This window comes from Aplysia californica, unplaced genomic scaffold, assembly GCF_000002075.1.
Source record: "Aplysia californica isolate F4 #8 unplaced genomic scaffold, AplCal3.0 scaffold01336, whole genome shotgun sequence".
Lineage (NCBI taxonomy): Eukaryota > Metazoa > Mollusca > Gastropoda > Aplysiida > Aplysiidae > Aplysia > Aplysia californica.
The window spans coordinates 89,681-105,318 of NW_004798606.1; the positions used below are offsets into that span (position 1 = coordinate 89,681).

The 15,638-nt window shown below is 39.5% G+C and overlaps 1 protein-coding gene across 1 annotated transcript; it reads left to right on the plus strand.

Moving 5' to 3' along the window:
- Positions 1–308: 308 nt before the first annotated feature.
- Positions 309–14,463, plus strand: LOC101860468. The gene is made up of 5 exons (XM_005112619.3): positions 309–621; positions 7,890–7,917; positions 9,444–9,650; positions 11,568–11,683; positions 12,914–14,463. The coding sequence occupies exons 1-5, from the start codon at positions 463–465 to the stop codon at positions 13,070–13,072; spliced, it is 669 nt and encodes a 222-aa protein (XP_005112676.1). The 5' UTR covers positions 309–462; the 3' UTR covers positions 13,073–14,463.
- Positions 14,464–15,638: the final 1,175 nt, after the last annotated feature.

Here is a 15,638-nt window from a genome sequence, read left to right on the forward strand (position 1 = left end):
GCGTTTGCTTTCTTTTCTTGATTTTTTTAAAAATAGAGAAGATAGAAGATGGTTCACAAGCACAAGATTTGCAGAGGACTATCGAGTGTAGGTCAATATGTTAGGCCTTGTACCGGGCGTGCCGCGCTAGTCATGGAGAACACAGAAATAAAGAAACAAGTTGAAATTGAAATTTCAAAAATAACATGAATATAAATTACTGCTGGAAAATTCTATCTTATGTGATTTTTAGTCTCATACGCCACTTGGTGCTGTTTTCGCGCACTGTTATTTGAGGTCGCGTGTTTCAACTCAAATCCCTTTTGTAAAATTTGTTAAAATCTGGGGTTGTCTTGATAGTGCGAGTAAGGACTGGAGGGAGCCGTAACTTGTGTCGAAAGCTCTGCTATTCCATCATAAGACTCCAGTGGCGTTATCCTGTAACTGCAAATTTATTTTACGCCTGCACTTCACAAACTTAAAATGACGTCCTTCCCGAAAAATACAGGTGTCAAGATGTTCATGGTTTCTGTGACCGTCCTGCCGCAGAAGGAAGGCATTGATCTGCCGAGATTTATCCAGAAACTGGCCAATTTGTTATCTGATTATTCCACGGCGACGAGGGTGATTTACAAATTGAAAGTAAGAATTTGTTTGTTGTGCATTCCAGTGTTTATCACAAAGATCTAGAATCTAGATCTAATATAGATCTAGTCTAGATCTAGATTTAGAATCTAGATCTAGATCTAGTAAAGAAATCTAAAAGTTTTAGTGATGTTTACAATTTGGCCACCGCTATATTCTCACAAGAATAGCGCAGGCGCAGGCGAGTCTTTTGACTTTTGGGCTATTCTCACCCGGTGGGCGTTCACCGTAGTATAGCCTAGGCCAACCAGTGAAGCATCCACCCTGAACCACAGAATTCTACACTGTGATAACAGAATTATAGAATTCTGTGCTGTGAACAAACGTTCTAGATCTATTACTACTGTTAGTGTTAGCCTAAAACTAAAAGCGTGCAATTTTGTTGTGGGCAGTGGAGAGAGAGAGAGGAGTAGCGCGAGAACTTCCGGGCAAAACAAAATGGCGACCCGCGTAGTTCGGCTCGATTCTGAAAGTTAAATAGCCGTAGCATCTTTGTAGACAACCAAATTAATTTAGTTTTCTTGTTTAAAATAATTTTTTCACTTTGTTTTGGTCAATTTGATCGTCCACACCGATAGACAGTATTCAGAAAGAGACAGAGAGAGAGAGGGGAGGAGTAGATCTTGCGAGAACTTCCGGGCAAAACAAAATGGCGACCCGCGTAGTTTGGCTCGATTCGAAAAGTGAAATAGCCATAGCATCTTTTTGAAGATGATCAAATTAGCTTACTTTTGTGCTGTAACGTAATTTTTTCTTGGCTTTTATCAATTTGATCATCCACACCGATAGACGGTATTCCAAAATTAGGAAAAACAGGTCTTGTTTCACACCAGGTGAGAATAGCCTACGCTGGCAAGTCTCACGCGGGGTGAGAGGTCGATCGTATTTCTATTCTCACCGCGGGTGAGAATAGCCACTTCCTTACAATTTTCTTTGATCAAATGGATCCGTTGTCGCCGTTGTCAGATCAAAATTGAATTAATTTTTATTAAGAACATGGATGTTTGACATGGGGATCAGTCACAATCTGAATCAGGCAATATTGAAGAATACCTTACCGGACCAGCGGACTGACATTGCCTGTCTCAACCTTAGGAATTCATGATTTTCCCCAGTTTTTAATATCTTTCAATGGTGAATCTCGGACCGGTAGATCTATTCATTACAATTTTGTCAGGGGGGAGACCCCCTGAACCTCCACCCCACATTCTCGCACAATAATGTATACGAGTGGTCCGATATTCTTCAATCTTCCCCTGAATAAATTCAAATTCAATGTGGCATCTGCACTCGGCCATCTCCCGATGTGTCAGTTTTGTGCTTGGTAAGATTGTACTTTACCGGACCACCGGTCGGAACTGCTTTCGCTATGGCGCCCCTGGTGTCTAGTGGCCCGCTATTCTTCATTTCGGAGCTCCCCTACTCACTCTCTTGCTCAGTTTTCTACGTCCTCACTCTTCGACTGCCAACAATCGACTGACGTCTCTTACCGGGTTTTTCAGTCATCACAACCATGCCACCGTGCCCTTTGACCCACGAACCTGACATCTTGAGGCTAATTGGTCAATCTATCTAGTCACGTGGTCCACTATTCTTATTTGCTCGCGACTCTGCTGGCTTGGCCTACTCCTGCTCTGGCAAAGTACAATAGAGGGCTAGAGATGCACACGAGAGCTCATTTGCATAATTGCAACCCCCTCAGCCCTGCTCGCGACTTGGCGAGTATCTACCCCGATTGTCCGCTCATGTTATTGTTTATGATTATGTATGTCATGTGTGTGTGTGTCTTTAAACTTTAAATTATTGTTGCCAGGGGGGCTAGCCCCCCTGAAACCCCCCCTCCCCCCACTGTTGTTACATTGATATGTAAACACGACTGTCCGCTCATGTTATTGTTTCGCATTTGTGTGTTTTCTGTAATATTTCCAGGGGGACAGTCGCCGCTGGCTTGCGCTGTGCGTGCGCGAAGTCGCCCGCGGAACTAGATCTACCTTTTGTCCGCACGTAGAGTACTATGAGTGCATAGTTAGGCTAGGCATGCGTAGTAATCACGGGCCGAGACGGGTGTTCTGGTAAAGTACAATCCAGCCTTGTGCTGGCCTATCACCTCGTTCAGACCCAGGACTGGGAAATTTGAGGCACATAATATCCTCCCCATCCCTGACGGTTATGTAGCCTAACATGGCGTTAAACGTAGAAAAGACGCATCTTTTTGATTGACTGCTAATTTTAGTACTGTGATGTCATCACTTCCTGGGATACCCACATGGAACGGCGTGTTTTTGGTAACATTTCGGGTTTCCTAGATCTAGATCTAGATTCTAGATAGTAGGCCTACTTGGACATGATGGAAGATCGCTTAGATCTAGATCTAAATCGTTGATGCTCAGAACAGTAACATTAAGAGCGCTAATGCTTGAAATTGAAACACGGTAAACACAAAGACAATTTAATAAACCGCACGAAAATTGCCGTAAAGACGCTGGAGGATTAGATCTAAATTATAATTTAGATCTATGGGACTGTTGGTCAGTGGGGAGGAGGACAAGAACTGTCCGGGACCGGGATCGAACCACTCCAAAAATCAGTGCACGACTTCAAAGGCAGACACGCTGTCTATTCAGCCTTCAGAACTTCCGAGAGAGAGGTGTACATTAAGCATACATAGACACTTCCATCTGTGGTGCCATGCGGTTGGCTATACTTAGATGTAGTCACGTGATCGGAGGGGTATCTCTAACAAGATGGGCGCCTGACCTAAAAATAGTTTGCGTCTTTCTATGTTTAATTGCATGTTGTAGCCTAGGCCTACACTTGGACTAGGCCCTATAATATAGTCTATATGGAAGTGATTATTCACACCGGGTGTGCGCTTAAAATTTAATTTTATTCACACCGGGTGTGCGCATAAGAAATAATTTTATTCGCACAGGGTCGAGCCTACATTGATTTTGGACATCGTTTGTCACCACTCCCGGGTATCCCACCCTTTGGCAAAGGCTTTAAATGTTAAAACAACTGGGCACTAGATCTAGTATAATTACTTGTTTCAGATTTAAGGTTAAAGTAAGCATGCACTCTCTCTCTCTCTCTCTCTCTCTCTCTCTCTCTCTCTCTCTCTCTCTCTCTTTCTCTCTCTCTCTTTCTCTCTCTCTCTCTCTCTCTCTCTCATTACTTGTATTGTTAGTTTTCTGTTCAAGATTACCCCCGGGCAGTGCCACTGACTGTACATAGTGTCTTTAGGCCATTCCCAAAGGCAAAGGGGGGACATTTCTCGTTCAAGCATAGTAGTAGTAGAATTGTAAATGGGCTGACTCATGTCATGCTCATTAACTGTGCCTGATCTACAACAGGGAACTGCTGCTTTTTCTTTCCTGGTCCTTACTATTGTCATTTTCCTCTTTTGTATGTTTGTCACTCTCTCTTGTGACCTGCTATTTTGGGGTGCCTTGATCATTGATAGTCGAAGCAGACCTTGTGCTGTTGAAGCTAGAGAGGTGACAGTTTAAGTCTGATCCCCTGTAAAGACTTCTCTGTTGACACCCACCCCTTGGCGCTCATATGACCTTTTATGCCTTTGCGAGCGCCGAAAAACCCTCTACTATAATGTTCAAGATTCGCAGATTTTCAGTGTCACTGCATCTTGCCCTCCCACAGTTCTTACACCTCTCACACTGAATACGTCTACTTGAGCCAATCAAGTTAATACTGTATTTTGAGTTTGAGCAATAATTTTTGTTTTTCACGACTATTATTATTATTATAAATCTTGACACTCACGCTGGTTCTTGACAGTCAATATTCTGATTCTAGGCCTTTTCTCAAGCTCAAAACAAGATTCATTTTATTTATATACAGTCGAACCTGCCATGACGGCCACCTGTACAAACGGCCACTTTCTATTCCCCCCCCCTTGTGTTTTTTCTATATATTGTGTAAAGCGGGCACCTGTCCAACGCGGCCGCGGCCACCTTATTTTGGCACTCAACCCCTATAACACCAGACAACAACACCTACCAACTGGAAATGTTTGGTGTGTCCCGCGCGCTCATATGGCCTTATATGCAGTTGCGAGTGCTGTAAAACACTTGACTTTAAAAAAAACAACGAACTCAAATTTGATTGAAATTTGAAAAAAATTATTTTTCTTACTTGGTGTTTTCATATTGACAAAATATATATCATAGTGCAGTTCCATAGCTCACTTTGACTCGTTACCCCAAACACCCTCCTGGTTGATTTAGTTGAAATTAGTCTAATGATGACAGAGTTATAAATTTATTACCCTTTAAATGGGCCCCCTCTTTTCTTTTTTTGGCAATCGATATCTCTACCTGTACTCCTGGTTTACAAAATCTTGTTCTCCAAGATGGAATAATGGTTAATATTTTGTAGCAATATCACAAACCTTGCACTTCGAGTGTATGATAACACTATGGACGTGCCCCTGCCCTGGGTAACCACGGCAACATGCTGATTTATTAAAACGCTGTTCTCTGCGTCAGCCCCATGTGTCACACATCAAAACATCAAAGAGAAAATGGGGCATTCAATTCATTCATTTTTAACTGATTCCATCCATGATTTTTTCAGGCTCTGGACAGAATTATTTTTCTTTTGTTCAATTTTAGACCTGGGGTGCATCTATTTAATGCATTACTAAACTGTGAAGCTCTTCTAAGTTACTCTAATTGGTATTGTCATATACCAAAGTGATGGGAATCAATAGAGGAATCTGTTTATATCAATAACAATGACTTATAATCTGTTTGTATTGTATTTTCCGTCAGACAAAAACGAATGAGGAAAAAAAATTGCGCACTACCTCTTCGAAAATTTCGACTTACCGCATTTTCTCAGCTCTACAAGTCCTTATAATCCATAGGAATCAACACGATATTGTAGAGATATCACCCTAGCACACATTTATGCAAAAATTTCACAAATTTAGTTGAATATCTTTCTTTGAAGGGCTTTTTTTTTATACCAGGCTCCGCGTTATTTACCCTTAGATCTAGCCTACATAGTGACAACAAAATAACGGTTTTTGCAAGAACTTCGTGGAGTTTCGATCGATATTGGCCCTCAGAGATTGAGGTCAGGTTTGTTTACAAGTTCTACTTCCTTTCAACAACTTAAAAAATAGATACTATGTTAAAAAGTGCACATTTGTTTCGAATTTCGCTGAGCCGCTCACAGCGGTCAAATGGATGCAGCGGAAATGCCGCTCTCAGCGGCCGAATGGACGGAATCAATTAAGGCAAAAAAATGTTTTCGATATCCTCAGTCTTCAGTGACGTGCAAATTTTTGTTTTTATTGAAGAAAGGATTGGTCAATAGCCTCCGAACCCTGCTGCCAACTGAGGCAAATAGGACCATAATTTTCAAACTCTCCTTAAAAATCCCCTAATTTAGTAGCCATTATAAAGAGGGATTGATCTTCGTTTTGCAGGCTTTTCTTTGCAAATTGAGTGAAAAGTGAAGTTACAGGGTGGTTGCCTTGTGGCTGGTCTTTTTTAAAAGTGTGTATATTTGATTACTGTGCCTCATATATACCCATCATAATGTTAAACTTCATAGTAATTGAAGCTATTTTGTGAAATTCCGCAAAATACGATACAATTTTTTTTTAAGTCACTGCCGTTCCCTTTTGTTTGTTGTTTTTTTTTTGGGGGGGGGGGGGGTGTTTGGTGGCCTGAAAGCCAGAAAGGGAAATGCCATCGTATTAAGACCTCTCCAAAATTTCAATCCTGATTGGCCTTGCACCTGATCTTCAATGCATTGAATCATAAGTGAAAGAGAGTGGCATTTGTTGAGTAGTCAAAATATTAAAACTGCAGTTTCTTCTTTTTGGAAGGAATATCTGATCAAATATTTTATATCTTGGTTGGAAATTGATTTTTGATGAGACTTTTAAAAAATGATTTAATTTATGATTTATGCACTGTGGATCCTCTTTGTGAGAGAAGGAAAGCCCAAAAGCAGAAGTTGAGGGGTTCACGTTTAGTGTTGGCATTTGCAAACACACGTTTCTGCCGGACCAGTATAAATGGTACATTGATGGTTTTTGAAAGGTCTTCCAAGGTTTATTGAACATTGTTTTCCTGTCTACAGTGTCTGTCTTATAAGATTATATAAAATAGGCCACTGACATTTATGGTAAAGAGCATTCGCATTTCTATTTAAGCCCGCCCTCAGTTTGTGACATCTGTAAAATTGCGCTCAGTGTGGTCCCGGTAATTTGGTGTTGAAGCATTGATTTTGATCTGGCTAGGCAGTTTCCTGGCTGCTTGCAATGTATTACATGTGCAGATAGATAATGTAATGGAATTGGCAAAGCCGCATCTTATTTTACTTGATTATTTACATAGTTATCATTATTGTTTTAATTATTTTGCAATCTTATTTATTATTTATTGTTTTCATTACCATAACCTTTTTATTTTCATTATTATTATTATACTAGATACTATTGTTATCATATGATATTACTATTGTTTTTATGGTTTTAGATAAGTTCCTTTTTTCCATTTCTATTTATTATATATAATTAAGTTCATATTTTTCTTTTCTTTTTTTTTTAAAGGAATTTCTGTTATTTTAAATTTTTAAATGTTTCTCTTTAAAGCTAAGGAAAAAGTCTCGGTACTTTGATTTGATTTTGTATTTGTTGCAATACATTCTCAGTGATCTTCACAATACGTCAGCTGATGTCTGTCTGTTTTGGGGTTTTTTTTTTAAGTGAGAGTTCAATCTCATGTTTAATTCTCTTAAGAAATAATGTGTGCAATCTGTGAAATTACAATTACTGAAGCAAAAGATGTGCAAATAGTATAATCTGCAATGAAAATCCAGAAAGAGGATTGCTTTGGGATTGGGTGGGGTTGAGTAAAAAAAATTTTTACGTTAGCTCTCACCTTGTACTGCATATCTGGGAGTGTATTGCATCGTATTTAAAAGGATTTATCATTTTAAAATTTAGTTATATTTATTTATTTCAGTGAGTCTCGTTTTAAATCATTTTGATTTTTTAAAGAATAAAGGTTATTGACGAATTAATCTTAATTTTTGCAATATTTTTTTCTTCTTTTTTTTTAAATGTTGCTTATTCGTTTTTTGGTAATTTGATTTCTTGTGCTTATTCAAGTTAAATTTTGTCTGAGACTATTTATTATATTTGTTAAACATGATCCATATCATACTATGTTTTCTCTTATATTTATAATTATTGTTTACATTTTTCATTATTTATTATCACTTTTTAGGTGTCTGGAGAGTCTAAAATACTTTCCGGTAAGACCCAATTATTATTTATATTTACTGTTCATTATTTATCGTTACTTACTTCTTTATTAACCTACGTATTTGTTTGTATTTCTGTCATTGTTCTTAGTAATCAACATACTCTCGTAATCTATGTAGTTTGGTCTGAGACTAAATCTGATTTGGATTAGTAGACATAGTATAGCCAGGTCAAGTAATTTTGTAACAAGGGTGGGTAACTGGTGGGTGTCCCATGTTGGTTACCTTCTGTTCTACTCCCTTGTGGGTTTTTCAGCCATAAAAATACTTATTCTGTCTTGCTTTTTCCTGCCTAAATGATTGTTTTCTCCTCTATGTGCTTTTGTTTTCTCAAATTCAAAGCATCCATGTCATTAAAACTCTGTGGTGAGAGGGCTAGTTGGAGGCTGTGGACTTCTCAGACTTACATGTAGCAGTGTATTGTCCTGTTCCTGGTACTATTACTCATGCTACCTCTTGGCATAAAAGATGTAATTTGACATCTTTTCTAAAACTGCTTTTGGTCTGTGTATCTTTTAAAAAGTGTGGTTTTGTGTTGTTATATTGTTTGGAATTTGTTCACAAAGGTTCATATAGTGTGATGGGTGGTTGAAGGGCCTCATTCAAGTCATTGTCTACTTCTTTGCTATTTCCCTGTTTTGTCTATCTATCCATTTTGCTTTTTCCCTAATGATAAAAGCCATTATATCAAAATGCTTCTCTTTTAGTTCAGAGTCAAAGAATCAGTTAATACTTTTAACAAATATCAGTTCCGGTCTAGTGAACTGTGTTTTGTCTAAGAGACTTGGATGTTTACTCTGTAGGAGCTCAAAGCTCTTTTATATCTCTGGGGTTATGGTTTAAGAACATGTATCCTTTACTGTCTTTGAACCAATAAGAACTGACATTCATGGGTCTTCAGTGAAAGCTTTTTAGTTTAAAAGTGATGAAATAATTATTTGCTCCACTGACTGAAAATTCTTAACATTGCGTTCTCTATGGACTATAACTATTGCATGCTATTGATTTAGGACCCTGACAGGTCCACTTGTTCAAATTTCTAAAAAATTGTTTGTTACATCCTTACTTGTCTTTTCAATTGATTGTTATATATGGTACTGTAGTTTCTGCTTGATGGTAGCATAGACAGTGATGTAGTTTCTTGAGATAAATTTGAACTGTAACAGTAGTGAGTAGTACTGAAATGAATTGTAAAGTAGTTGTTGAAAGGGGGCAGGGGTGAAGGGAACAGCATAAAATTTTCAGTGTCTATAAGATAAGTTACAGTACTGCAGTTAATGATTTACTTTAATGCACTGGTGTAATTTTAACGGATGAATTAGAAGTGCACACCAGTTAGCAGAAAAATGTATTTAAGTTCAGATATAAGATTTTTTTTTTTTTACCGCTAGCCTGAAGAGATTGTTTTTTTGACTGGATCCCTTCAAAGATTTTTAGTTTTTTTTGGGGGGTAGCTTTAATTTATTTCTATCGGGCATTTCCCATGAGTAATGTATTCATTTTTTGCTGGATTCCAGTGGTGCAAGTCTCTAACATAATTGGCCTGGAGAGGACCATCGGTGGCCTGTGGCGTCTGGGAGCCGTGAATGTGGACTGCTTCCCTATCGTCAGCTACGAGAACTTCGCCCGTAGCATCAAGGTCGGGGATCATCTCACCAAGCCCAACACAGGAAGCCTGGCCAAGGATGGGCTCTACTGGCTTGAATTTGAAATCGGATATTCAGGTCAGTTTATTTTTTATGTGCCTATCAGCTGTTTACACAGTTCTGCGTAATGCGTTCTGAGTAAATTCAAGAACAAAGATTGGAACTGCCTTTTTCTTTTTTGAAACAAGAGGAGTTTGTCTTGAGAAATTGAGAGAAAATGAATTTAAGCGTTCATTCCAATGTGATTTCTTGGTATATGTTGAGGATGGTGATACCTTCGAATGTGTGGTGTGAGAGTAAGTTTAAACTATTGTGAACTCTTTGAGGTAAGAGTAATAGCAATGTTAGCTATAATGTAGTTATGACCATCGCCTGCTGCACTTTGGGCTGGATATAAGGCTCCGCGTGAGGCATAATTTTTTAGGTGTTTGGGATCTGGGGTAGCTCTCTTCTAAGTATAGTGTTACAAGAAAACCTGCAGATGAAAATGAATGAAACTTGGTTACCAATCAGAGCATAGGCTAAACTTACTACATGCGAGCGACCGATGCTGACAGATTTCTAGAACCAAAGAAAGTGCCTTGTTTATGAAATTTGCTTCTGTTTTTTTTTTGGGGGGGGGGGTTTAATTTAGAGGAGCCGCACATTTCCCCTTTATTGCTGTAAAATTTCAGGTCCCGCTATACACTTTACGACCTACTTAAAATTATCAACCATAGCGGTTTTGTTTGGGTTTTTTTGTTATAAGTGTTTTACGGCGCTTGCAACTGCATAAGGTCGTAGGAGCGCGCGGGACACATTAACTTTTTCAATTGGTAAGAAATTTTGAATTTTGCCCGGGTTGCGGCCGAAGTCTACTTTGATCAAATTTGGACCGTCAAGGGATCTTTAACGTGTGCCGTTGGCACTCGGGACCTCCGTCCAAGAAGGCTAGGTGTAGATCTTTCCTACCGGAAGATCAGGGGTGTGGCTGAAAGACAGCAGTAAAAAGGAGCCAAGGAGTACCAGTAGAAAGGCTGCAGAAAGAGTCAGGAGCCCACTGGAGGGGAGAAAGTGGAGACCAAAGCAGAGACGACAGTATACTGCAGGAAAGAAGATGAAAGGAGATAATTTTTAGAGAAGAAAAATTTTCCGTCGTTACCCGGATTCGAACCTGGGACCTTTGAATGAGAGGTGAACACCTTAATCTCTGGGCGATGAGAGCCCCCACCAATTAACGATAAAAGACTTGATGGGTCACAAACTGAACAAGCTTGCCTGCCAGCATAAAAAGTTGCGTGATCGTTTGGCGGCATGTGAAAGTTGTAGAGGGGGTGATTGTAGAACAGCACTGATTCTTTCTGTAACAGATAGAGTAAATTCAACTAATTTCTGCCCAGTGTGTTCAAAATTAGACCGAAGTAGTTTTAAGCAAAGATGCGTTGAAAACTTACGAAGTTTTGTAATGCCTGGCAAGGGTGTGGCCCCTTATTGCAAGCAGTTCAAGCGATGCTACGCAGATCAGCAACAAATTTTCACTTCACTCGAATGTTAGTCTTTAAGATCCAAAGAAGAATCTAGTAATAAAGACATGGAGAAACTGATGGCCAAACTAGATTCTGCTCTAAATTTCTCAGACAGATGCCAAGTAAAAAAAGTTTCATATACTCCAGTTCATTACTACTGACTTTTGAACAGTTTCCTCCACTCTAACTAAATACATCAGGAAACGTCCCACTTTTGGGGGGAAATTGTCCTTTGTCTACAAAGGTCCCCCAAAATTTCGCAACAGACAATCCTATTAATTTTACAAATGAATTTTTAAATTTGATAAACAACAGTTCTTAAAATTTGCTCCTCTTTCATTTAAGCTTGTTTTAAAGCTATTTGGATAATTTCATTTTTCTTTGTCAGTGTCATTGCTCTGATCGAGAGTAACATTGACTTTACTCTAATGTGGCCTCTCCTTGAGAGTAACATCGACCTCTATGAGACCTCTTAATGTGTGTCTTCCAGGTAAAACAACAGACGACCTGATTGCCATCTGGAGGCGGGAGGCAGAGGCTGTACTTACGGCGAGGCACAAGGAGGGCACCTCCATTGAGCTGTACAAGAGCGTTGCACAAAGAAAAGTAAGATTTGACACCATCATTATTTGTTTCTGTCTTGTTCTGTTTGAACTTGCCTGTATTTTTTGTTGTCATTTTAGGGCCATATTAGAGACAAGTTGGACTTTTGAGCTTAAGTTTCTCTACTGTCTTTGGGTGGGTGCCCCGGTGTGGTTTGCTCTTTCTTTCCTATCAAACATCTGTCCTACTGATCTCTCCTTTTTTGTGACTCTTAATCTCTAGTAAAACCTCTTATCTTCGACAGGGCTACTGACTGGTGTTTTGGGGCCATTCCCAAAGGGGGGATATTAACATGTTCTTGTGGATGGTTGGCGGGTGCTGTGGTGTGGTTTGCTTCTTCTTTCCTATCAAACATCTATCGTCCTTATCTCCCCTCCTTCTTTTTTATGTTTGTAACACCTCTAATCTTCTGGTGCTCATATGAATGACCTTATGCAGTTGCAAGTGCCGTAAAACCTCTACTAAGACTAAACTAACATGTTCTTGTGCACTAGAATTGTAAATGGGCTGATTCATTAATGTCATGCTCATGACTGTGCCTCAACTGCATACGGGGAACTACTGCTTTTTCTTTCTTAATCCTTACTATCGTCATTTTCCTTCAACTTTTTTTGTATGTTTGTCTCTCTCTTGTGACCTACTATTTCCGGGGTGCCTTGATTGTCAAAGCAGACTTTGTGCTGTTGAAGCTAGAGAGATGAGAAGAGTAAGTCTGATTCCCCTCTGGTGTGGTTTGCTTCTTCTTTCCTATCAGACATCTATCATCCTTATCTCTCCTCCTTCTTTTTTATGTTTGTTACTCTCTTGTAACCCCTCTAATCTTCTGGCGCTCATATAACCTTATGCAGCTGCAAGCGCCATAAAACCTCTACTTTAAAAAAAACTTGTTCTGCATAGTTAGGTCATTGAAGTGAGGATAGCATCGTGAAGTGTGAATGCTTTTTTTTTTTCCTTCGTGTGTAAAGCTTAGCTCTGTGAAATTATTCCTTTATTTATGATCGACTTTTTAAAAATTGTTTATTGGTTGTTGTTTTTTTAACTTCTGTTCTCAGTTTTGTGAATGTGTGGCTTTATTTTCACTCTCCCTCTGCTGTTTCTGTCTGTCTTTCTTGGGCTTCCTGTGGGAAAAGGTCGTAATATCGTGTCTCTAGGCTTTTCTTTGCACGCCCTGAACGTGGTATACCTCTAAATGAGTGTGCTTAATCTTTGCGCTGCCCCGTTTCCCTCGGCCAGGTCCACGCGTTCATCAATGCTGCTGACCCCGAACAGGTGGACCTCCTGTCCCTGCAGCTGCCCATCATGGTGGAGAACGGGGCCGAGGTTCAGATCACCTGCAAGGCCGTGCAGTTCCTGGAGGACTACTGTACCCGCATCACCAGCGAATCCATCTGAGGGGGGAGGAGGGGCAAATGTGGTGGTGGTGGTGATGACAGAGGTGGAGAAGAAAGATGTCTTCTCGCTTATGTACAAGTTGAGAAAGCATCGGTCAGTGCTACCGCCGCCCTCCCACCCACCATCACAAATATTATACCAATGTGTTGTTGTAACGAGACTTTTTATTTACTTTTTATCGGAGATACAAAGCTGATGATGAGACTGGCCTTTCCGATGTGAGCGAGAGAAGAAGAAATAAGAATGATGGTGATACAATGTCAGTTATGTGTTCATGAGTCTGCACATTTTTTTACTCGACATGGGTAGGTTCAGATTTTGCATGATCACTGGTGCTGCTAAGGTTGTTGTTGTTTTTTCTGTGCGTACGTACATAGTCTCTGCAATTCTCCCAGATGGATAGAAATTGTTTGTAGGACTTACGAGGTTCATTGCTATGTAACAGTTGTTTTACTCTTTGTGGGGGGAGCTGTTACTGGTGTTACTTTTTTGTGTGTGTGTCAGGCGATATCGTTACTCCATCACGGGTCCAGATAATCTCATTTTAGACCAAAAGATGTTCTTAAAGCAAAAATAAGAAAAGACAAGACCCTTTTTTGGTCCATTTTTATGCTAAAAAATACAAAGGTTTGCTAAATGGCGCCTGTGTGCACAGTTAAAAGGGCTTGGGTGTGGAAGGCAGATAAAAGTAGGAAGACTGATAATCCACAGCTCTGTGCTCACTCTGACTGGTTGTGCCCGAGGGTGAAAATCAAAGTTAGATTATGTGAAAATCCTTGATGCTGATAGCTGATAGACAACTCAGAAGTTGCATATTTGAAAATCTGAATGAAATGTCATTATTGTATGATTTCAGCATTAGAGATGAAGAAACAGTTGGCATGGGTTTGTTGTTTTTTTATGGTGCATTTTGAAATGGTCCAGTGTGTTTCAATTTTGATATTAATCAAAATGTGAACTGACTGCCTTGTTGATAAAATTGAAAAGAATCTATTTAATTCCTTATAAAGGGATAAGTGATCACTTACTGACTATATTTGAGAACATTATGTTAAGGATAGGCATTATAATGTGACAATAGTGCGTTCTGATGTAGTGAAAGGATTGTTCTGTCAGGATCTTTCTGGTTTTCAGGTGTTAGATTTTTCTTGTCCCAGCAATTTTTCTCTGTAACTTAAAGGAAGTTGTTTATTTTTTATGACAATTGTAATTGTATAGCTTTTTGTATTAGCTTTTTTTTTCTTTTGGTACTTTTTCCCCCTCTGCATTTGGATCTGAAATGTCTCCGAGAGGGTTCTATTTGTTGCATTAAAAAATTCAGTTCTTCATTTGTATGATATTCATCGCGTACAAAGTAAAATTGTTGCATTAAAGACATTTTATATAAACGCTGAGCTTGTCTCTTCAATTTTTGTCCGTTTGTCAGTTCGGTTTCTTGAGGGTGCTTGGTTTTCTTTTTCTGTTATTTTAAAAATCTTTTTTCCTCCCACTGTTGTTTTGTTGTGCTTTTCTTTTCTCTGACAGTGATTGGCGGGTGCTCTGGTGTGGTTTGCTCCTTGTTTCCTGTCAAGACATCTATTGTCCCATTATAGCCTCCTTTTTTGTGTTTGTTACTCTCTGGTAACACCTCTAATCTTTGGCACTTAAATGACCTTGTGTTGCTCGTGCCGTAAAACTCTTACTTAAACTAAAACTAAAACAATGGACGTGTGATTACAGTGGGCCCCTGTTGTAACAGGAAATGCAGGACTGATGTGATAACCTCGTTATAACCGGACCCTGTTATAGTCTGGGATCAGTTTTAGTTTACATACACTGCAACTGAGGACAAAATGTGCTGATGTGCTAGACCAAGGCCACACTGCCTCTGACTGGATTACCAACACCAAAGTGCTCCCAGCTTTCCCACTCCCTCCTTTGTTGTGCACACGGTATGACACATCATTGATGTGTACACAATCAACTTAGGTCTGCTGTGGGTCGTGTAGGTGCAATGGACCATCATTGTTGGCTGTTTTGCTTCTTTTCCTTTCTTCTACTCTTGTCCATTTTAAAATTGTGTCCATGTTTGGACCACTGTAACTGTACCTCTTGTCCGAATGCCTGTTTATAAAATATCTATTTTCTTACATGTATACATTTATTTTAAGAGACCACAGAATGGATGGTTTGCAGGTGCATTTTGTGATTGTTACTCTCTTGTGTAACACTTCTAATCTTTCTGAGTGGTTTGCAGGTGCTCTGGTGTGGTTTTTTCTTTCATTCCTATCAAATGCAATGTACCTCTCGCCCTTGTCTCCCCATCTCATGGGTGGTTTGTGGGTGAAGGTACTGGAGATTTATTAATTAGAGCGTTATAGCGAGATCCTGTTGTTTACGAAACCTCTGATGTCGGTTGTTTATTATTTGCATTCTCCCCTCTCGACTACACAAAGGGACACAACACTGCGAGTGCATGATGAATTGGTTTATTTTCTAGTTACTCCCCTTGATAAAAAGCCGGCTTCGATCGGTGTTTGAGTTATAAACAGTACATAAATAGCGTACCAGTTGCCCTGCCATTTCT